The sequence below is a fragment of the Bubalus kerabau genome, chromosome 1, assembly GCF_029407905.1.
Source record: "Bubalus kerabau isolate K-KA32 ecotype Philippines breed swamp buffalo chromosome 1, PCC_UOA_SB_1v2, whole genome shotgun sequence".
Taxonomy (NCBI): domain Eukaryota; kingdom Metazoa; phylum Chordata; class Mammalia; order Artiodactyla; family Bovidae; genus Bubalus; species Bubalus kerabau.
Genome location: NC_073624.1, coordinates 85,868,076 through 85,892,669, shown reverse-complemented (window position 1 = coordinate 85,892,669; position 24,594 = coordinate 85,868,076). Strand labels below are relative to the sequence as shown.

Genomic DNA, 24,594 nt, shown 5'->3' with positions numbered 1-24,594 from the left:
GTAAAGAATCTGCCTGCCAATAAGGGAGATACAGATTAGATCCCTGGGTCTGGAAGATCCCCTAGAGGAGGAAATGGCACCCCACTCCAGTATTCTTGCCTGGAGAATCCCATGGACAGAGGAGCCTGGTGGGCTACAGTCCTGGGGTCGCAAAGAGTCAGACACAATTTAGCAACATTTTAGATCATGTGTTCACTGAATGTCACTAGGTCACAGTTTAGGGAGTTCAAAAAGAGGGACTTGTGGCAGAGGCCGGCCTCCTCACCCTGGTGCCCCCGGTCACCTGGGTCAGGTGTGTGTAGGAATGTGGCAGCAGCAGGAGAATATGAAGTTTAAAATTTACAAACAATCAACTTACAATACAAACACTCTGGGGCTGGTGGAAGGGAAGTTCTGACTCACTCTCCCAAGTTTACATGTCTGCTCACGTACTTACTCTTAGCGGGCCTATCCATTTCGATGGGCATATTCTCAAGAACACAAAAGAATCACACAGGCACGAACAAGGGAAATCCTGACGTGTAATTACATTCCTCTGGAATCTGGGGAGGAAGTAAAGTCCAGTAAGGCTGTGAGATTACTGATGGCTACATGAGCAGAGACCATCGTACTCAGATCTTCCGGGTCAGCATCAACCACAGGCTCTTCTTGGGAAACTGCACGACATTCTGCGGGGTCAGCTAAATGACATTCTTTGTCCAAAACAGAGGGCTGGTCAGGCAGGAGCGGATGCCAGGAAAGATCCCTGCACACGGGCAAAGTGGAGCGAAGCCATGGGGAGTGGCTCTGCAAAAACCAGTCCTGAGGCAGGCGAGGCTTGCAGGCTGTCAGTTCACCATCTGGGAACCTGAATAGGCGCCTGTCCGGGCACCAGGAGACTTCAGTTTATGCTCCAATTTTACAACTGGCTACTGTTGTGACCTTGGAGCCAAGTTAATCAACCCTGAACATTTCTGTTTATCCATCAGCAATAAGTCTGGGTCACAGCCATGATAAAAATACAAACCGAAAACAACAGGACTACTTCAACCACCACTGATATTCAAAATCAAATGTGCAGCTTCAAGTCTACCACTGAAAGCAACTAGAGTTTGTCTTTGGCAAGGCTATGCACCTCATGTTCCAGCCTGATTCCCTGTGTTCCTCCAGTTCTTCTTTTCTTCTCCCCTTCTACCTAGAACTCTGCAAAGCAACACAGCTACTACATCAGAACACTCTCCAGCATTCTCCCATCTACCAGCACTTATCCTAGGAACCTAGATCTCCCAAGGATGTCAACTGTTAACATCTCTGTTAGTTCATCACCCTCCCAAGTAGCATAACACTTCGACCCAGTAAAAAACCTTCAAGAAATGATTCTAAGGTATGGGTATTAATAAAAGAGAAAAGAAACAAACGAGGGGAAACTTTTATTTGTCAGTACTCTTTCAAATCACATTCCCCTCCCACCCAGGACTATTCTACTATTTGAAAAGCAAAACCTCGGCAGTGTGATTCTAAATGAAAAGTGATCAAGCACTCTTCACTTCAAATTTTACTAAGTATTGTTTAACTGGTTAGTTACATTTCGCTCATCGGTGGAAGCAGTTTCTCTTAGCACCATGTGTGTGGGGGGGCGGAGGGGGTCTCTCTGCTGCAATCAATTCCATTTGATAGATGCTTTCTTAAGAAATTTCTACCATTACCTCCCATAAGTAGGAAATGAGAAGAGAAAGTGGAGGCCACTATTGACTCTGGAAAGGAAAGGGTGCCTTGGCCCCTGAATGACTCATCTCTACAGAGTACAGTAAAAAGTACCTAGAAAGGTACTTGGTTAATAATTGCTTAATTACCATGCCCTAATCTGAATTAGTTTTAGTAAGTCCTTGAGGTATCTTTTATAGTGTTTGTGTCCTCTGTCCTATGGGAAGCAGAGCAGCCAGAGGATCCTAACACATTGGAAGCTGCGGCTGGTGCCCTTTAGTGCTAATGGATGCACAGCTGGCTGCGCTGCAAACTAACCGAAGGCACCTAAGAAGCAGGTGTGGGGAGAAATGGCCACAGACTTGCAGTTTCCAGCCTCACCTTCCTTTCCTGCTCAAAGACAAAGAACATTAAAGTAACAGGAGAAATTTTTTGGAAAGGGCTGCCAAGTTTAATAACTCTCAGACATCAAATTCCCCTATGAAGAGGGGTGTTCCTTGGGGATTATTTTAATGCTAAATGTCAATCATTTTCCTAGCTTACATTTCCTAACTTCACATATCAAAACCCTTTGCTTTTTTCCTCCCATATTAAATGCCACTCCATGCAATGGTGTAACATTTTCTTCAATATGAACTCTGTGGTCACTCTGACTCTAAAATTATTTTACTCTACAAAAAGGAATTATGTGCTGACAATTCAAGTGTCTAGAAAAATGAAGACTCTGGTACTGTGTATACACAGTTGAGAACAAAGATGGTGATAAACATTTAAATAGTATCTATCATGAGTATCAAACATGATCTTGTATCTTGAGAAGACAAAGCTTAAAACTATGGATATTCTATGTAAGTAGCATTTTGTCTACATATATGGCATTTGTTCTCCTCCAAAATGAAGTACGTAGCATCTTGAGAATGCAATACTAAAAATAAGTCAATCGGACAATCACTTTGGGTAATAATAAATACACATATTTTTAATGTACTATAAACTACCTGGATAGTTATTATCAACTTTCGGGGTCATTTATACTATTCAGCTATTGAGATCTCAAATTAGCACAAAAGAGATCATACGCACATCATTGCATTAAATTAATAATTTTTCCTTATAAGATATCTGATTAAATTTGTTTATGTTTTGACATTCCTGTATCCCGAGGACTATCTTATCCACACTTTCTGAAATGTCTGAATATTTTCTATTTTGAAATGATAAAATCATACGTATAACTCAAATACAAAGAAAAAAATTTCAAACTAGACTTAAAGCCAAAACAACAGAAAATAAACAAGTTTTACCTTTATTAAATCCATTAAGTGACAAAACATTGTTGAGTTACTTAGTATTTTATAGGTGACAGGCTTTTGTTTAAATAAAATGAAAGGAAAAAAATTCCTAGAATTTGTCTCCTCAAATTTCTAGATGTTTTGAGAATGCTGTATTTAGAACTTCCTATTTAAAACTAAAGCAGACCTAGGTACACAGAAGACAGCAAACTCTTAATATTTTGCATAATATAAACACAAGAAAAAGAAACCTTCAACCTGTATTTTTCTTTTGTTTCTTATCAGTCAAATCATTACTTTTTTCATCACAGCCTTTGAAAAAAGAATCATGATTTCTATGCAGATAGATACCTTGAGGAAACCAAAGATTTATATGAAACTTTGCTTATAGTCAAGTACAGATCCATTATCCAATTTCTGTAATTAAAACCAAAAGACTCTATCTTTGCAACTGATTCACTGGCAAGACCTGACCAAATCTGAATTCTTGTCGTTGTTCAGTTGCTAAGTTACATCCGACTCTCAGCCACTTCATGGATTGTGGCACTCCAGGCTCCTCTGTCCTCTACTATCTCCCAGAGTTTGCTCAAATTCATGTCTATTGAGTTGGTGATGCTAATTAACCACCTCATCCACTGCTGCTCCCTTTTCCTTTTGCCTTCAACCTTTTGATTGAATTCACTTAGCAGCAAAACCTAACCTGAGCTGATCTGAGGGTGTTTATAGCCTTTATTCCACTTCAAGTGACTACATATACATTCAGCTACAGATATATTGATGTATTTGATGATGGAGTATTTCTTCAGTCCTGTAGGGCAGTGAAGTCACTCATCTGTGTCCGATTCTTTGTGACCCCATGGACTGTAGCCTACCAGGCTCCTCCATCCATGGGATTTCAAGGCAAGAGTACTGGAGTGGGTTGTCATTTCCTTCTCCAGGGGATCTTCCCAACCCAGGGATCAAACCCAGGTCTCCTGAGTTGTAGGCAGACGCTTTTACCCTTTGAGCCACCAGAGAAGTCTATTACCATAAGTACAAACACTGAAATCTTAAACACATCTGGTCTCCAGGTTTGGGTAAGCAGTGGTGGGCCTGGATTAAGATATGTGAATGCAATCTGTGCTTACTGAGTACAGGTCAAGGTAAGTTGGCTTTTGCCTTTGTTCTCATTACCTGAACCTATCATTTACTGAACTCATTATCTCTAACTGGATTCTCCTAATGACTTTCTTTTTTTAATAAGATTATCATTCCCTTAGTCAACAATACCAGCTTTCCTAGATCCCCATTACCTTACCCTTACTCTCATCTCCTCACATCTCATTAGCTGTGGAAGCTGCAAAAGGTTCCAGTACCTCCCACTCTGTTGCCCACTATCTCACCCCTATGCCAGACTGGCCTGAGTGAGAAGTCTCAAGCATCAGGCTCCCAAAATACTTTCCTACTCCTTTCAGTTCAGTTCAGTCACTCAGTTGTGTCCGACTCTTTGCAACCCCATGGACTGCAGCACGCCAGGCCTCCCTGTCCATCACCAATTCCCAGAGTTTACTCAAACTCATGTCCATCGAGTTGGTGATGCCATCCAACCATCTCATCCTCTGTCACCCCCTTCTCCTCCTGGCCTTCAATCTTTCCCAGCATCAGAGTCTTTTCCAATGAGTCAGCTTTTTGCATCAGGTGGCCAAAGTATTGGAGTTTCAGCTTCAGCATCAGTCCTTCCAATGAACACCCAGGACTGATCTCACTTAGGATGGACCAGTTGGATCTCCTTGAAGTCCAAGGGACTCTCAAGAGTCTTCTCCAACACCACAGTTCAGAAGCATCAATTCTTATCCTACTCCTTTCTACTCCCCTAATCTCTCTCCCTCCAATTTCCAGTAGATTCTGCTTCAAGATTAATCCTGTAATCATCTCCCATCTGTTTGTATACTTTCCTTGATTCAAATATTGCAGTGATAAAGTCCAAAGTCTGAGACCACCATATAAGACAAAGAATTTAGACTCAGCCTATCTTTACACTGTATCTCCTGTTCTTTCCTAACACAAACCATTCATCCCAGTCAAAATGAGTATGACCTCCTCAGTTTTCCTCCACTCTAAAAAAGAGCTAAATTGTTCTCATTTCTTTTGCCTACACCATCTACCTCATGACCTGAAATCTGTAATGAATCCTTTGCTTCTTATTTGATAATTTTAAACTCACTCATGCTTCAGACTCCCTTAAATCCCACATTGGCAGCAATTTTCTTTCCCCTTGTTGGTCCACTGTGACCTCCCTTTTTGAATTCCCACAGCTCTCACTATCTGTTCTATTCATTTGATACTTGATATGCATTTCCTGTATTATCAAAGTAATTAATTTTTCATGCATATGTATCTTATCTTTAACCAGACTTTAAATTCCCTGAGAGCAGGGGCCATGTCTGATATCTTATAAATGAACAAATGAATACTCTTCTATAGCTTACAATAAAAAGGCAACACTGGCAAAGATAACATGTAAAAGACAAAAAAAATTAATGTATTTATTCATTCAGATTTATCAAATAATACTATGTTCCAGGCATTGTTTTAGGCACTGAGGATTAAATGATAAGCAACAAAGCATTATTCTTGACCTTGTGAGGCTTATGGTATGGCTAGGAAATAAAAAATTAATAAATAATTTATACAAATTATGTATATGTGTGTTTGAAAAAAGGAACTAGACAATATTAACAGGCCCAGAATCATTTTTATACACTATACTAGTCAGTTCATTCCTAGTTGGCCTGCCCTTCACCCACATTGCCTGCCCTTCATCCAAATTAAAAAGAAAATTGCAACTAATAGGCGCTCTGCAGATGTTAGAAAACAAAAAGAAACAAAGGAATACAAATAGCAGGAGCAGTCTGTTTGAGAAATAAGTCTGTCACAATCTTGATGTTTTAATATCCATCCCTAGATAAAGCTATTCAATCAGAAGGCATTACTTAGACTGATCGCTTTTGCCTTTCATAGAATTCCTTTCAGGGAATACAACATCATAGAATTGCTTTTATGCTTAAAAGTTATACTCTAAACTTTTAAGAAAGTTCATTTTAAAACACAAGAATATGAAATCTACTTCTGCACTTGCCACCTCACCATTCAGTGTTTTCTATATGAAAAAAAAAAAAAAATCTCCTTACTAGAATTTAGGGCAAGAAATTCCAGAATTTACTGCGCAGAAAGATTCCCCCATGAAATTCAATCTGTATCGTTTCTGTCATTTCGGATATCCAAAGCTATGTGATGTATCACACACTCCCTTTTGTCCAGCCTCTAAGGAAGCACAAAACCTACAAGCGAGCAAAACTCATGAAATCAAAACATATTTGATTCTATGGAATCATTTTCTACTCTAGAAACATATGTGCTAAACATAAATGCTTTGTAAATCATTTCAATTCCTTTTTTGGAATAAAAATGATTTCTTGGATAAGCTCAAAAAATCAAGTTCCCCTTTTCATATGTCTTGTTGTTGCTGTTCACTTTGCTCAGTCGTGTCCAGCTCTTTGCAACTCCATGGACTGCAGCACACCAGGCTTCCCTGTCCTTCACATCTCCCAGAGTTTGCAGCATAATAAGCCTTACTGGCATAATAATTTCAGGTTTCTCTATTCATGGATATCTCAAATGTACAATTCTATAAAAGGCATTATTTAAATTCATGCTTAATTTTTTAAACAATGGAATCATCCAAAAAAATGGAAAACAGAGGCACTGGAAAAGTACAAACTGATAGTCCAATGAAATCCAATTTTTGTAAATCCTAATATAATACCTCAACAAGACTCAGTGTTAAAACTAAAGAAACTTAATTGAAATGTATTAATTCTGATTTCACATGTGCTCTTAAATCACATTCTACATTTGGGAAATTTGGAATTTGTGACCAGTCTGAAATCTTACAAGTTTAGTGCTAATATGTAGGAAAACCAACTCCCTCATTTTATTCCAGTCATACAGCACAGGTGAGAGGGGGATAGTTTTAAATGCATGTAATCATTTCTGTCTCTGATAATAAGCAGTTTCCAATTTGCAAGAGTCGGTATTTTTATTTAGGACAAATCCCACTACAAACTATAAATCATGACAGGGTTTCATGTTATGAACTAAATTGCTTATAGTTTTCATGTCTCATAAAAATAAGATTTATAACCAATGAACTGGATTAAATTGTGTGCTCATACAATCATTCACTCTTCCTCACACACACTTTAAAATGCCAATATTGTGTTGACCTTCTGAAATATACTAAGAGAAGACTTTTAATAATAAAATAAATGAGGGAAAAGTCAACAAATTAGTGAAATGAAAGGGGTAGTGACATTCTATTTAATATTTTTATTTCATTAAAGAATTACAAAAAAAGAAACTGTTTACTTGGTCAAGCAATAATTTTGATTATTTTGTAAACCATTCCAATTTCTATAACAAAAGTGTCTGTGCTTGTAGTGAACAATCCCATACCTCTTAAGATACATAAACCATCATCACCATTACCACCACCTACCACAAGCTTGCATCTACAAACTGTTAAAGGTTTAAATATGGCCTTTTTAAAAAATGAATTATGTACAAAGGGGAACAAAGATGAAAACATTCATCACATTCCAAACCAATGCGTGTGCCTGCATTAAAATGTGGGTTCTTTTCCACAAGGCTGCATGGCTGTCAGTTCCAGAGTTTCCTCCTGTATGTGCTTTGGTGCAAGTGGACACAGGGAGCTGGAGAGAAAACAACTTCATCTGATAGGAGGGAGTCAGAGAAGGTATCACAGAGAACATAATACTTGAACTTGGATATGAAGGAAAAAGAGAAATGGGCCAAATTAACAAGAAGGGGACAAGTATGATGAGCGCAGGAGAGCACGCATGCAAAGAGCCAGAGAATTGAGAAGACAGCAGGTTTGAGAACTAGCAAACAATTCCGTAGCATGTGAAAAGAGACCAGGTTAAAAGTCAGGCAGGAGCAGACAATAATGTGCTTTGAAGTTTTGATTTTTTTCTGTAGCTGATAGGAGCCATTTACCCATGTTAAAATATATATATATATGTATATATATATATTCTAGTAGCAAAATCCAGAATGAGTTGGAGGAGGAGAGAACTATTAGGAGCAAATGACCAATAAGAATTTGTGAGTGAAAGAAGAAACAACAGCCATGGAGAAAGAAAGGAAGAGACTAGTTTGGAGTTCATTAAAAAATTAAATCAGGAGTCCAGTTATCTTATCTAGTAATCACCAAGAGTTGCTGAAGATTAATACCTTTTCTAATACCCCACATAATTTCATAGACTTTTAATAAGGGGAGAAAAGAAAAAAGTAACTTACCAAATAGAAGTGATAAAGCTGACTATTCTATAAAATCTTATCTATTGCAAGCAAAAAAAAAAAAAAAAAGAGGACACACTTTTGCATTATTTTAAAATAATTTGTAGTCAATAAACTACATGAAATCTAGTGATTTTTTTTTCAGGGGTGAATTAGATCAGTAAGCAAATTAAAAAGCCATGACTAAATGTAATTTTAGTATAAGAGATAAGACCACAATAGAGTAACTTAACGAAATGTAATAATTACAAAGCCAAATTATCTGCCTGTATTATTATAACCATTACCTTCACCTAAATTTTCTTTTGTTTTTCACCTTATGATTTTCATTCAGTCTTTTATAATATAGGCAGATAATCTGGTTATTGGATATTCTGGATAAACTGGATGTTCCAGTCTGAATTTGCATTAGTTTTCTATATTGAGCAAATTTATGGAATGGGTTACAGATATATTCAGCCATTGCTTATAACTGACATCTATTGTTCTGCTTGTCCAGCACCCTTCACCCACCTTTGAAAACTGATCATCTCCTGCTTACCCATCCTCTTGACCTCTTATATCCCTGTGATTAGTATCATAACACCACACCTGTTCAACGTTCAGTGGATGGCCCAGCTCATATCCAATTCCTAGTTATCCTTCGTATCAATGACCCATCTCTCCATTTAACTTTAGCACCCACTATCTTCAGAACATACCCTAGTTGGGAATCACCACTAAAGAATGGCTGTACTTCTGCTACAACATGCCATCTAACCACACCCATCAGTCCTTCCCCTTCTCTGAACAGGAGTACCTGTTCATCGGTTAGGTTTCGTCGACATCTTCAGGCCCCTGTCCACTCCTCCCAAACCACTGTCTTCCCCACCTCCTTTCCACATCCAGCCAGAACCCTCTGCTAATCATATCAACAACTCTTTCCCTAGAACTTTCCATTTGTTTTCCATCCTTTGTTTCTAATACAGCAAGCCTGAGCATTCCCCAACCAGATGAATCACTCAAATTCTGTGCCAGGTGACAGAACTCTCACAGAGAAAGCTGCTCCACTATTCAGATTGCTGTCATTGAAATTTATAGTGACTAACCGCCACAGCCCTTGGCAATCATCTGTAAACCTTGTCCTAGTCAGTTCACATCCACATTCCCTACTGTAACTCTTTCAAACGTTGACCACTTTCTGGGATAAGAATCCACCTTCCCATGCATGGGACATGGGTTTGATCCCTGGTAAGGCAACCAAGATCCTACATGCCTCTGGGTAACTAAGCCCATAAGCAACAACTAGAGAGAAGCCCATGCACTAAGACCTGATGCAGCCAAATAAATAGATAAGATTTCTTAAAAAAAAAAAAAAAAAATGCTGACCACTTTCTTAAGCCCTTGTTCATCAATCCCTCTATCTTTATCTTAAGCTCTTCCTTCCTCATAGTGAAACAGAAATCTCGAGGTGGGAGGACACTCCCCTCTCCACTCCTCTGCCTCAAATATACCTACTAGAGTATCAACCTTGATCTCACTCACGATTATCTCTGAGGAACCAAGTCTCTCTTACTGTCCTAAGACCACTATTTGTGCCTGGGTCCTAAGTCACAAACCAAAGAAACCTTCAGAGATACTGTCTTTCTTCTATATCGTTACCTGTGCTTCAATCTAACTTCTTCCCCCACAACGTCAATTAATCTCACCTCTCAAATAAAACCACCATCACCTGAAATAAAAACAAAATCTCCCCTTGGCCCCTTTTCCAGTTTTAGCTACTTCCCATTTCCTCATCAAATTTCTTGAAACCACATATTTTATAATAAATATAAAAGATGTACATTTTCTTTGTTTATGTAATAGAAACAGATGGCTACAGTTTGAGGAGTAGAGATTGAGAAGAATATATATGTAACATTATGTGTATGTAGGTACATATATTTTTGTTTATTTCCTAAACCATTGCCATCTGTTTCTAACCAAACTTCTAGACTGAAAATAACCACACTAAGTTACCTATGATCTTATAATTGCTAAATTCAAAGTTTCATTGCTAAATTGTCTTTCTAATTGACCCAGGAGCATTTAAAACTTTCTTTTCCCCCACAGCACTTACCACCTCTTTGCATTTTATACATTTATTTGATTAGAACATTTCTCCCTCCTGTAGAATGTGTTTATGAGGGTGGATACCTTGCGTTTTCGATTCAGAGTCTAGAATAGTGCCTGGCATAATAAGTAACCAATGAATTTGTTGAATAAATAGTACCCACCTCCTGGCCAAAATAGTTTGGACCAGAGGTAGGAACCACACCCAAACTGAGTCAACTTTGTTTAAACCTAAGAGTTTAAACTCGGGAACAAGAGTCAAGACATTCTAAGTGGATATAAACTGACCTTAAGGGTGAAAGGAGAATAAAGCAGATATGATAGAGAAGTTGAGACAAAGAACATCCTTTGTCTCATCATCCAGATAGAATTCAAGTCCTTGTTTCCATTTATCCCAATTATGAAAACAAATTCTATCCCTGGTCTCTGTGAAATATCCCAAAATCCATACAGTAAGTTATTTTTAAACATAAACTAATTTAGTCTCTTATTCTGTTGCTTACTACCAAGAGATTCCTTACTATAATAGTTGTCTCTGGTTGACCAGGAGGCTCAAAATAAACATCTAGAACCAATGTTCAAAATTACAAAAACAAAAAGGAAAGAAATGAAAGTAACAAGTTAGAGTTCCAATTTTAATTCCCTGAATGAACAATAGGTGTAAATACATGGGCAATGGTTAGCCTACTTTAATGATATGGAATCATTCTGTTTATGATTCACAAACCCTTTATGACATTACACTTAGGTACTACTTCTGGGAAAAGAGCTATTTACACATCTTCCTGAAGTAAGATTTCACACATTCATTTTAGATTTAACAATTTTTTTAAAAAAATTAAGTTTAGAACTAATTTTATCTCATGCTAATATTCCTCAGGCCATAGACAAGTACACCATAGACAAGTACAGGGAATATCTAAAGAACCAGAGCTACCAGAGCACACAGCAAATTAACGCTGGAAGGCAAATGAAATGCATTCTAAACCGGCATTTAGAAATAACAAAGCTCTATCTTGGAGAATAGAATTTAATAATTACCTACATTACATTTCATGGGTACTTACCAAACAAACGCCGATGGAATAGAAATTTGCCAGCTATTAGTCCTATGAGAATGGCAAGTAGCCATAGAAGCACCTTCAGAAGCCTCCAGCCAACTCCTCGAGGATATTTATTTGTTACAAATGAAAAACAGTTTCCAACAACAATAACATTGGCTTCTGTTTGGCTGTGAGAAACTGGGTCCTCCGCAAATATTAAGAAGTTAAAGAAGATCACCAAGTAAGCCACGATCATGCGAGACCAGGGGTGCTGGAAATAATAACGAAAGTCTTTACCCATCCTTCAAAACTTCACTTCCACAGTTTACCTGCATGAGAAAAGATACACAGCGTTAGAGCAAAAAAACAAGTAGTCCCTCTCTTTCTGTTACCTGTTCAGATTTACAACAACTCAATAAAGAGGGATTTGGAAAAGATCAATTCCTAGTTATGGTACCAAGACAAGTCTGAGACTGAGAACAGTAAGTACTGTCCCTTCCCTGTTACCTCATCATACTTCTGATCATATGAGGACTTAGGGAAGTAAAAGATTAGGGAGAGAGAAAGGGATATGAGAGGGCAGACTGTGGTCTGAAGTTGGAATGATGACTCTTCCTATTTCAGATTATCATTTTTATGTTTTAATCATAAAACAGATCATTTAAAAATTGAAGAAACACAGAGGTAAACTGATCACAAACTAACAAAAAATAAATATCCTCTTCTACCCAAATCCTTCTCCTTGGAGTTAAGATCCCTTAATAATTTTGTGCCTATACTTGCAGATCTTCTTCTTTTTTTTTTTTTAACATTGAAAAATGTGTGCACGTGTACAGACTTTTATAAAAATGTTCAGTCTTACTTGTCAAATAATTTCAGCACAGAATAAGTTTCATGAAATAGCTAAGTCTATGGCAGAGTAGTTGCAAGCAGGAGAACTTGGGGAACTCTGCTTGTGTGAACTGAGAAGGAAGGCAAAGATTTTGCAGAGGAAGACATACTCAAATTGGAGTTTGGAGGATCTATAGAATTTTTTTCCCAGCAAGAATGCACATATGCTTAACCTAGGTGCATGCAAGGGCCCAGAGGCACTGCAAAATATGTAACATGCCTGAAGAGCAAGGCCCTAACACAGATGTGTATTTCAAGTACAGAAGCTTTCTTAAAATGCTGATACCCAGGCCCCACCCCTAAATCTTGCTCAGCTCTTCTGTTTTTCCTCTTTGGGGGCCAGTCTGCCCATAGGAACAAAAGCCTTTCTAGGTCCTCCAGGGCTGGGTATGAGTGACTAATTTATCTAATTCTGGGGTTCAGTCTTGGTGAGCGCATTTGGTGCTCAGACTAAGCTGTAACTCTTTTCTTATTCAGCAATAAAGCTGATTAAATTTAGGATAATAATAAAATTCTCATTTTACACGTAGCTAAAGATACAAAGATCAAGTCACAATCCTGCATTAACTTGAAGTCAACGGAAGATCTGAGAATAGGCTCCAAGGCTGCCTCCCAAGTTCCAGTCCAACGTTCTGGGTGGATGAATATCAATTAAGACCACAATCTAAGCTAATGAAGACTTGGCTTAATTATTTAGAAAAGTTATGGAAACACACAAAAAGACTGGCAGTAAAATTTAGCAACACAGACAGTCATTGTACCTTCTATTCATAAAACTTCTAACCAATTTCCTTCTTCATAAATACTCTGAAATATCTGTTCTTAGGGGCTGGAGCTCAGATCACTAAGGGATGGCATTTTTTTTTTTTTTTTTACATGAGACTCATCACCCAGTTACAGACCTACATTGTTCTCACACCAAAGAATGTAGATAAAAGTAGTTAAGAACAAAGACAAACATCATGCATTTTCACAGTATTCAACAAGCAAGAATGCCAGAAGGGGCCAGCTGTCAACTCAATTTCATGCAAAATCTTTGGAAGTGTCCAAAGACCACTTTTAGAAGAGAATACACAGAAACACCTCAAGGCCAGTGAGTCCTGAAGCAGAAATAGTTGCTACATGCCCATCAGAACTGTACAGGGCTGTCAGTTAAGAAGTTAGTTTCTCTGAAACTTCTCCTACCAGTGAGGAATTCTGGTGTGGTTCCCCCATCAACTCCCTTCACCACCCACACACAAGCAAGGCAGCCGCATGTAGACAACTAAATACATATAACTCTGACTCATTTTTAAATGAGTGTTTTGTGGAAAGTAGGCATATATTTATTTTATTGTTGTTATTTTTAACTTCAGAATCTTGCTTTGTGGGCTCTGTAATTTCCACATGTCCAAACTGAGTTACAACATTCAAAAGAATTTGGAGGTAGCTGTTCCTCTCCAATATTTATATTGTTTCAAAAGAGAACTGTAGTACTGAACAACAATCCTGCCTTACTACAGGTCCTAACTCCCACAGCCATGCTATGCATGCTACTACCACTCCCTTATGAATGATAAGAAAACAAAGAAGGGACTTCCCTGGTGCTCCAGTGGTTGGGAGGCCACCAGCCAATGCAGGGGACGTGGGTTAGATCCTCGTTTGGGAAGATTGCACAGTTAAGCCCAGGAGCCACAACCACTGAAGTCTGTGTGCCTAGAGCCTGCGCTCTGCAACAAGAGAAGCCACCGCAACTAGAAGCCTGCACGCTGCAATGAAGAGCAGCCCGCTTACCGCAACTAAAGAAAGGCTGTGCACAGCAACAAAGATCCAGCGCGGCCACTAATAAATCATATTATAATAGTAATAACAGAAAACAACGGAGCAGAGCAGGTGCTGCCTATTTAATTAACAGATCCACCAGCGGAAGAGCCAGGACTTGAATCAAAAGCCATTCCTGGCCCTTGATCTCTCTAATACACCCCAACAAATCTGGAAATGTTTCAAAAAATATTTCCAATCATGTTTCAGCTTAGTCTTCATTTCCTCTAACAGATTCAATGACTTAGACACTAGCCGAGTGAATAGGATCATTTGGTGTTATTCTTTTATGGTAAACATGTTTATATATTCTTGCCTCATACTCCAAAGTGGAATCAATGTCTCCTAGTGGGCCCCAAATTTCAAAACTTACATAACCTGAACAACAACAGCGCTCATCTCCGCTTCCTGACTCCCTACGTGAGGAGGCTGACAAAAGTTTGCCTAGTGATATCAGCCTGTTGTCCAGACCACCAAAACTGCTTTCCCCTCTGTACTTCCCACAAAGCATTCTGAAAATAAAGTACATTAAGTACATAAGTTCGGTGACTGCACTGTTAACCCAGGATTGAGGCTGTTCAAACTGACTATGCAACAGGGTATACACAGTCTAAAAACATTTTTTTAACTTTTTAAAATTCAATTCTGCTTCCATATTGAGCTTTTATCTTAAGTAAAAGTACTTTTATCTTAGCACTTAGCAGATCATAGTGAAATTATCTGTTTATGTATTTGTCTCCTTCCCTAGATCACAAAGTCCCCACGGAAAGGGCTGTTTACTTTCAGGGCATAGCACAGTGCTGGCCTCATGGTGGGCAACCAATAAACTGGATAAACTGAGTGGAACTACAAAAGAGAAGCCCCCTTGTATAAATGAGATGAGAAGAAGGCAGAGCAACCTGCCATTCCTTCCACTAAGGAAAGAGAAGAGCAGCTGAATCCAAAGACTTGAAGAATGATGGGCCAGTAACAAGCACTGATACACCCTCAACCCCATCCTTACAGCTACCATCCCATTTCAGCACCAGGTTCTGCACTGTTCTCATTATTACTAAGGCTAACATTTATTAAAGACCTACCACTTCGCAGACACTATGCTAAAGGGCTTTACAAACATCTCATTCAAATTTCATAGGAACCTAATGAAGAGATACTCTATTGGAAGCAATGTTTAAACTGAGTTTAGTAGCTTGCATCAAAGAACAGGACAAACCTACACCAGAGCCAGGATTCAAATTCAAGCCACGTGCCTTCAACATTCTATACTACATCTTCACCACACAAAGACATAGATTCCAAAATCTTGCCTTTTTTCATGTTGTTTAGAAAGTTCCTAATAATAAAGCCAATTGACATAAAAGATTCATAGTACTTCTAAGATAAATGAATCTACTATTACTATTCAAACTGACTTGATACCATGATTGGAAAGAACTGGGATCATGTGACTGACCAGGATTCCTCTAATTTTTTTCCTTCTCCTCTGAGCATCATATAAGTAGTTGAGTTGATCTGATTGTCCTTTTGCAATGCATCACTGACATTCATTCTGATTTTCCAACTCTACTTATACAGAACACTGCACCTCTGAGAACTGGACTAATTCACACTATTCAATTTCCTCTCATAATAATAAAATCATGAGATAGATGCCACCATCAGTATCTTGGAAGCCGCTGCTTTCACTAACAGCAGTGACAGGCTGAAACTTTATACCCTGCCTGATAATCCACAGGCCTTCAGTCACGGTTTATACTCTAGAGGACTGGTATTTAGTGTAGATATCAGAAATGTCATGCATTTTACTACAAGCCAGTATTTTACCTGGTGAAGTAAAGCGAAAGTGTTAGTTGCTCAGTTGTGTACGACTCTTTGGATCCCATGAACTGTAACCCTCTCGGCTCCTCTGTCTATGGAATTCTCCAGGCAGGAATCCTGGAGTGGGTAGCCATTTCCCTCTCCAGGGCATCTTCTCAACCCAGGGATTGAGCCTGGGTCACCTGCATTGCAGGCAGATTCTTTACCATCTGAGCCACCAGGGGAGCCCCATTTCACCTGGTACTAACAGCTAAGAATGGAAAAATGGAAAGTAGGTAATTACATGCAAGTTGGGAGGAGGAGCTCAGCAAAGGCACAGGAAAGGACGTCTGGGACAGACATAGAGACGTATCAGTAGTTCTGTGTTGCTGGAACACAGAGCACTTGGGGGCACCCTAGGATAGTTAAGGATAACCTGGGGCTATTTTAAGGAAGACTACACAAAAGTGATGTTCTTTATTTTACTGATTGGAGACTATAGAATCCAAGTTTTCAAAGCAGAAGAGCAGTACAATTGCTTGCAGCAGGGTTTTGAAAGATTTCTCTGCCTACTTGGAAAAAGACAAACTGCTAAGAGGCATGATGAAAACGGTAACACTAGCTGGGAGGTAACTCCAACAGTTTACATGAAAGATAATCAAGTACCGGACCAGGAGAACAACAAAGCCTTGATAATTGTTTTAATCATTTACTTGATTGGACCAAAGCACCCTGCCTTCCTTACTTATTGGGGTTTTTCCAAATAAGTGAAAATCTCAAGGACTTCAAGAGTACAAATTTCATGTTTCCCTCAGCAGGAACCCTGGCTCGGGTGATGCTTTATGCATAATGACAAGTATGGGCAAGATGGAGTGTATCACTTCCATTTAAAAAAAAAAAGTATGAGTTCATATGGCAAAGTCCTTGATGAACTAAAAAATTATGCTATACAAAAGACATTATTACTAGCCAAGTGCCCCCAAAGTCCAGCTCTGCTAATGCAGGTCTTAGCATCTAGTGATACCTAACCAGGTAATATGAACATCACTTGCACTGTGCAGCACTGTGCTAGGATTAAAAAAAAGAATTTCTCCAAATGTTTTGAAGCTCCTTGGTATTTATGTCTCAAAATTCACCTGAAACTCTTCTTACCTCTTGTCAAAGGGCTTATTAAAGATGACTGTGCCTGTACCCTGCCAAAAGTGTGAACTTTATTTCAGCACCTTGAATCTAATTTCTTGAAAAATAATTGTTAAAAAGATTTCTTGTACTTTGTTTTTTGTGGTATGCACTTTGTGCTTCAGACAGCTGTGTGTGGGATAATTCTTGGCTGTTTTAGTACAAGACAAAGTTAAAGGTTATTTACTTCAGTTACCTAGCTATACTGCTACTGCTAAGTCACTTCAGTCGTGTCCAACTCTGTGCGACCCCATAGATGGCAGCCCACCAGGCTTCCCCGTCCCTGGGATTCTCCAGGCAAGAACACTGGAGTGGGTTGCCATTTCCCTCTCCGATGCATGAAAGTGAAAAGTGAAAGTGAAGTCGCTCAGTCATGTCCGACTCTCAGCGACCCTATGGACTGCAGCCTTCCAGGCTCCTCTGTCCATGGGATTTTCCAGGCAAAAGTACTGGAGTGGGGTGCCATTGGCTTCTCCGTACCTAGCTATAGTATTATATTAATGTATGTAAAGCTCTTTGCAGTTGACAGAACACTATTTATTGATATAATTGTTTCATTTACTCCCTGGGAAATAATCACTTCAAAAATTGCCTATCAAAAGGGCAGAGAGAGCTTTAAATTATTTAATACTATTTCCTTAAAAGATAAACAACAACAGCCTATGTTTATATCACATTTTACCTCTTAATGTTTTTATCAGGTGAAGTCACATCATTAGAAAGACTTTACACAAATAATCAAAAGCATCAGGAAGGCAAAACGAATGGTGATGGGAGAAATATGGTCCATTTCTACCTGACCTGCTGCTGCTGCTGCTGCTAAGTCGCTTCAGTCGTGTCCAACTCCGTGCAACCCCACAGACGGCAGCCCACCAGGCTCCCCCGTCCCTGGGATTCTCCAGGCAACCTGACCTGCTACTCACTGCTGCTGCTGCTGCTAAGTTGCTTCAGTCATGTCCGACTCTGTGCGACCCCATAGACGGCAGCCCACCAGGCTCCCCCGTCCCTGGGATTCTCCAGGCAAGAACACTGGAGTGGTTTGCCATTTCCTTCTCCAATGCATGAAAGTGAAAAGTGAAAGTGAAGTCGTTCAGTCATATCCGACTCTTAGCAACCCCATGGACTGCAGCCTACCACTGGAGTGGGGTGCCATTGCCTTCTCCATGCTACTCACTAGCAAATCCTTAACCACTCTGAGATTCCACTTCTTCACCAGGAGAATCCTAATGAAAATACTTTCTTCACAGGGTAGTAGTGGAGACTAAAGGATATTTCATTTGTAAGTGCCTGGTCAGTTTCAGACATTGCCTTATCTGAGGACCACTATTAAAATGCAAGTGACTCCTGGTCATTCCCATTAAACATGAGCATGGAAATAACATCAACTCTATATTACATTTACTAAGTGGTTTTTATATGCTGTTCTCAGTGTCTCGGGATTTTACTATAACAACATAAAGGGATGAATATCATCCTATTTTACAAATATTGAAAATGAGGCTCAGAAAGCTCAAGCTACTTGTCCAAAATCATATATAGAAAGTGGTGAAGTCCAGATTTGCTAATTCCATACTAATTCCATAATTTCATCATTCACTTGTTCACTATTCACTATTCACATGTTCACTGTTACATATTTGTGCCAAGCACTGGCCTACGCGTGAAGGTTACTAACAAACAACACCCCTGTTGCCTTGAACCTTAGGATCTAGATTGAGAGAAAAAGACATTAAACAGAGAAAAATGAAACACAGTATTTTAGAAAGTTATAAGTTGATGGAGAAAATGCAAAGTTAACATGGGGTGTCAGGGAAGTTAAGACGGTCTCACTATAAGGTGACAGTTGCAGACATGAAAGAAGGAAGTAAAGCAAGCAGACATCTGAGGGAAGAATGATCCAGACAAAGGGAAAGGCCTGAGCTGCACATGATTAGTGCATTTAAGGAAAAGCCAGGAGGCTAGTGTGACTGGACAGCACGTGGGTGCAGGGGAGTACGAAGGGACTAGAGATCTGGGAGGCAGTATCATGATCAGGCCTTGAGGCCATCCTACCACATGGGCTTCACTCTGTGCAAATGGGGGACAGAAGAGTGATGCAATCTGACCACTCTGCCTGATACTTGGAAATGTACCAGATTCTGGATACATTTAAAAAAGAAGAGATGACAAGATGCACTGATGGACCGGATGTGGACATGGCCTGACAAACCCCAGAATGGATTTGCCATTTCCTGAGATGGGAATGCATTTCCTGAGATGAATACCTCTGGAACAGATATAGGCAACATAATAACTAACATTTTAGAGTGCTTTTTATATTTGGGGCTCTTGGCAAGTACTTTTCATGCATTATCTCAATCAGCCCTTAGACCTAACCTTTGGATTTACCAGTGAAGAAACAGTTTTTAAAAGGTTATCTGCCCAAGGTCATACAGCTACCAACTGGGGGAAGCAGGCAGAACCACCTCTTTATGACTCCAAAGTCAATACTCTTAATTATTATGTATTTCCTACACTGAAAAGAATAACCTAAAAAGTTCCAATGGGAAGGAAACAAGGGTAAGAACTAGGTGGTGACTTATATCTACGGGGCACTCAAAAAATCTTTGCTGATGGATGAATAAGTGAAAAAGTAAATGTGTGGATGACAGTTGGGTAACAGACAAGACTTGTGTGAGGGAAAAAAAAGCACTGACAATTCTATACCAGATAGAGCAGACTCTTGATAATGGGATATCCAAGTCTGTAAAAAGAGAAATGGCAAAAGGTGAGAAAACCAAATATATATATTTGCCTGGACCAGTCCTGAGGTAAAAATAGGTCTTAGTTTACTATTTAAATTGTTGGATGAAAAGGCAAGCATGAGGAAATGACATAGTATTTTATATAATGCAAGTGTTTAATACAGGTTTTAAAAATACAAAGAGCAATAATAACAGAAGTAAAGTTGGAACTTCTCATTTTTTAGTCCAATACAAGAGACCACACAGCCTTTTAAATAAAAAGCAACCTTTTAAGTCAATCAATGAAACCACTATAAGTGGCTTTGCACAGATATCGGGTCTGTACTTGTGGTACCCTAGCTAATTTAGAGGATCACATCCATAAATCACTTTCTAGACTTTCTCTTCACATTGTTCCAATCTTTAAATTACTTTTTTTCCTTGTTATTACCCTCCAGTCTTTGGGATAACAAAGCACTGAACCAATGCAAGTTTTTAAAATAGAAAACCTGAAAGCAGAGCAGGTCTGAGGTTCCCTCTAAACATGACATTAGCCAACTTTCCCATCAAAATGGCCTCTTCATGTCCTAAGTCGAAAAATTATCAACAATTAATTCTTTTAAAATATTTAGACTTTCTCTTCAGTGACATGTTGATAAAGAATTGTCATGATCATATTCCAGACACAACGCCAAAAAAAAGTAAGAGTTAATGAATAAAATAAAATATACTCATATCTGAAATTGCTTTTTAACTGACTGACAATATGAAGAAGCAAATTAAATACAATAAACAAGTACTGGTTTCTGAATATAAGGCTCAGATGAAGGTGGAGTGGGGTGAGAATAAGTATCTGAGTCAAAATTTCAAAATCCATAATAACCTTTAAAGTACGAAGATTGGGGAAGGAAGAATAGAGTTAGAGAGTATAAACATGATAAAAAAAAATTCAGTGTTTTACAACAAAAATAGCTCTTACAGAGACTCTACTACACTTTATATTCAATAAACTGGAAGAACTTTATTCTGAAGACAAAACAAAATCCTGAAATCTTCCTAGAAGTTCTTCTCTGGATTTCAAACAATGTATCATTTATAACTAGAGGGAAAACACATTTATTCAATGTACTTTAACTCAAAAAACACTTTGTTGATCATGAGACTTCTATCTACACATAAATACTAAAACAAGCATGTGATGTTTACTAGCATCTCTCTCATACACACACACTTGCTTATTGTTCCACAGCGAGTAGAATGAATAAGGGAGCCAAAGTGGACCCACATGAGTCAAACACACTTGTGGGCCTCCGGCATTTTCAGAACTAGGAATAGATAAACAGCTTTATTAATCATGATGAAGGTGGTAAACACTCAAAGGTGCTCAAGTTTTGTGCGGTCTGGGGGGTTTTGTTTTTAAGGAGAACAGTCCTGAACTACAACCTGTTAATTTAATTAACGCACAATACTGGAGCGTTCACTCTGTTCGCATCCCAGGAATCACTGAAGCGAGGAAAGTTCGCTGTCCATCCTGGTGACGTCTCTCACCCCCCGGAGCCCGGGAGTTTGAGGGTACCCCCTCCTCGGCCCTCCCCCGAGCCTCCTCCGCCCTTTCTCAGGAGGGCAGGTGCGCGCTCCCCTCCCGGCCACTTCACCGACCCCTCGGCGCGCCAGCCCAGGGAAGGAAGGAGAGGAGGCGCGGGGCAGCCGGCCGGGGGCCGCGGCCGGGGCCGCAGTCGCGCCCAGGGACGAGGAGGAGGCGCGGCTGCGGGCGGCCGGGCCGGGGGGGCTTCGCCGCGGCGGGACTGACAGGCGGGGTAGGCGCGCCGGGCGCCCGGGCCGCGTACTCACCGAGGGGGCCGCGCGGACTCTGGGCGTCCGCACTCGGGAGACCCGGTGGAGCGAAGCCCTCTGCCGCGCTCGCGGCCTCTCTGGGAAACGCGGCGAGACGGGCCAGCGGCGTCGCTGCCGCGGCTGCTGTCACCGAGCTATAAATACTGGCTCGGCCCACACCCGCCGCCGCCTACGCCAGGCGCCCTCCGCAAAGTCCGCCGGCCGCGGGCCGGGCAGCGAGAGCCGGAGCGCGAGGGCGACGGCGCCGCGCCGATGACCGCGCCGGCTCCAGCTGTGCGGTAGTCTCCGCAGCTGGAGGCATGGCCTCCCGCCGCCCCTGCCCCCGCCCTACCCTTCCCGTTCCCTCCCCTGGCGCCCGCGCCGAGCTGCCCGGCCCGGCCCTCCTCTGCAGAGAGCGCGGCGGCGAGCGGGGCCCGACTTTGGTACCCAGAGCAGTGCGGGTGGCGGCCGGGGGCGGCCGCGCTCCAGCCTAACCTGTCAGCAGCAGTCCCTTCCCGGGGGAATCAAAGATTTCTTATAAAACCCACCATCCTGTGGAGAACCAATGAGGTTCCCAGGTGGAACGTCCTCTTAAGAGCTGCAAACTTTCTAAAGCAGTCAGGTCACAGGGCATCCTTTCTGCTTTTGTCTATTGGTGTGGAGGAGTGGGGATGGGGAGAGACAGAGACCACGAGGATGTGACAAAGTCTTAAACTTACTTTCCAGCTTGTCTGGTTTCTCTCTATTGCTCTCTCTCTCTCTTACACACACACACACACACACACATACACACACACACACACAAACGCTAATATATTCACACATGCATACACATATTTATAAGCACGCATACATTCATACATAGAAATGAACAGATAAATGTACACATGCATACATATATATTCATATATACACATATAAATGCATAGGCACATTTACACACATGTATACAGAAGCACACACAAGCACAATTTTTAACGTTTTTGCAGCCTGAAGCTCAGAAAACTAACATTCTGTGGTGCTTAAATGATTCACTTGCAGCATGCAGGAGGAAGACCCTCTTACCACATTTGACCGGTTCCTTTCTTCTTTCCTACTGTATGTACGTGTGGCCTTTGTTTCTCTGCCTACCCAATAACAATTGCTACCTCAGTTTACAGGTTGCTTATAATGTATTAAAAGCTGCTGTCAGGGATACTGATATTCTATGCTAATGGAAGTGATCACTAGTTTGTCTAGTCAAATGGAAAATGGGACAATTTATAGCTACTTCCCGGAGAAGGCAATGGCAACCCACTCCAGTACTCTTGCCTGGAAAATCCCATGGAAGGAGGAGCCTGGTAGGCTGCAGTCCGTGGGGTCGCTAAGGGTCCGACACGACTGAGCGACTTCACTTTCACTTTTCACTTTCATGCATTGGAGAAGGAAATGGCCACCCACTCCAGTGTTCTTGCCTGGAGAATCCCGGGGACGACAGAACCTGGTGGGCTGCCGTCTATCCGGTCGCACAGGGTCAGACACGACTGAAGCAACTTAGCAGCAGCAGCAGCATAGCTACTTCCAGTGGCAAACTTGGGAGGAGAATAGCCTCTCTCCTGGACTATCAGCATGATTCAGGAATTGACTGGGCAGCAAGAGGGAGAGCTGAGATGTCAGCAGATTTTGAAATAGGATAGAGAGAGCCATTCCCAAGTCCTGCAGTGTAGCTAGCGTACACAGGGTTCACTGGGCATCCACTACCATACTTCTCACTGTTTGACATTTGTTCTGCTTCTAAGAATGACCACATAAATCCCCACTGTAGTCAGTTTGTGATCATCTTATTGAACTCTCAGCATAGTGAAGCTTTCGCAAGTTTCCCCAGGAATATCTGTTTCCTATGCTTGCACTTTGTACATTTTACTGTGACATTTTTACATGTGCTGTACTTTTTTATGTCTTTTCCTCCCCCATTAAGCTATAAATGCTTTTGAGGGCAGAGACTAAATCTTACCATTGCATCCTCAATACTGAACATACTGAGTTATGGTAATGGCTCAATAAATAGCAGATTAATTCCACAGTTTAACCATTCGAGTCTACCATCCTTTTATATTTTTTTTTTAAAAACTTGTTAAACCATGTAACTAATTAACATGAGCTCCATATGCTGTATCTGGTGCTTCCCAGGTGGCAAAGAGGTAAAGAATCCTCCTGCCAATGCAGGAGACACAAGAAATATGGGTTCAATCCCTGGGGAAGGAAGATCCCCTGAAGTAGGAAATGGCAACCCACTCCAATATTCTCACCTGGGAAATTCCATGGACAGAGGAGCTTGGTTGGTTACAGTACATGGGGCTGCAAAGAGTCAGACATGACTGAACAACTGAGCACACACACACCATATGCTATATACACATATATATATGCCACTGTACCAGCAGGAAAGTCCTATATTTTAACTACAGTTGATTTACAATATTATATTAATTTCAGATGTGCAGCATAGTGATTCAATATTTTTATAGATTATACTCTATTTAAAGTTGTTATAAACTAAGGGCTATATTTCCCTGTGCTGTACAATATATATTTTAGCTTATTTATTTTATACATACTAGTTTATACCTCTTAATTCCCTACCCAATGTTGCCCTTCCCTCCACCCCTCTCCCTACTGGTAATCACTAGCTTTTTCTCTATATCTTTGAGTCATTGTTACATTCATCCGTTTGCTTTATTTTTTTAGATTCCACTCCATGTAGGGGTGACAACATACAATATTTGGTTTTGTTTGACTTATTTCACTAAGCAGAATACCCTTCTAGGTCCACCCATGCTGTTGCAAGTGGCAGAAATGTTTTTTAATAGCTGAGTAGTTTACTGTTGTAAATATATACCACATCTTCTTTATCTGTTGATGGAC

General features: G+C 40.3%; 2 protein-coding genes across 11 annotated transcripts in view; one reads left to right on the top strand and one right to left on the bottom strand.

Annotated features, from left to right (window-relative positions):
• The window catches only part of TMEM117 (transmembrane protein 117), a 625,554-nt gene that overhangs the window by 589,752 nt on the left and 11,208 nt on the right, over positions 1-24,594 (bottom strand). For 8 of the 9 annotated variants that reach the window (XM_055581373.1, XM_055581380.1, XM_055581359.1 and 5 more), the window contains one exon: positions 11,492-11,796. In XM_055581373.1, coding sequence (XP_055437348.1) covers positions 11,492-11,768 — 277 coding nt within the window. In that variant the 5' untranslated portion in view covers positions 11,769-11,796. Of the gene's footprint in view, positions 1-11,491; positions 11,797-21,708; positions 21,953-24,594 lie in introns of those variants that run through there. The other variant, XM_055581382.1, reaches the window with a different exon arrangement.
• The window catches only part of TWF1 (twinfilin actin binding protein 1), a 47,791-nt gene continuing 47,219 nt past the window's right edge, over positions 24,023-24,594 (top strand). Inside the window, exon 1 of one of the 2 annotated variants that reach the window (XM_055581445.1) lies at positions 24,023-24,032. The gene's annotated coding sequence lies outside the window, so the exon portion shown is untranslated. The remainder of the gene's footprint in view (positions 24,033-24,594) is intronic. The other variant, XM_055581447.1, reaches the window with a different exon arrangement.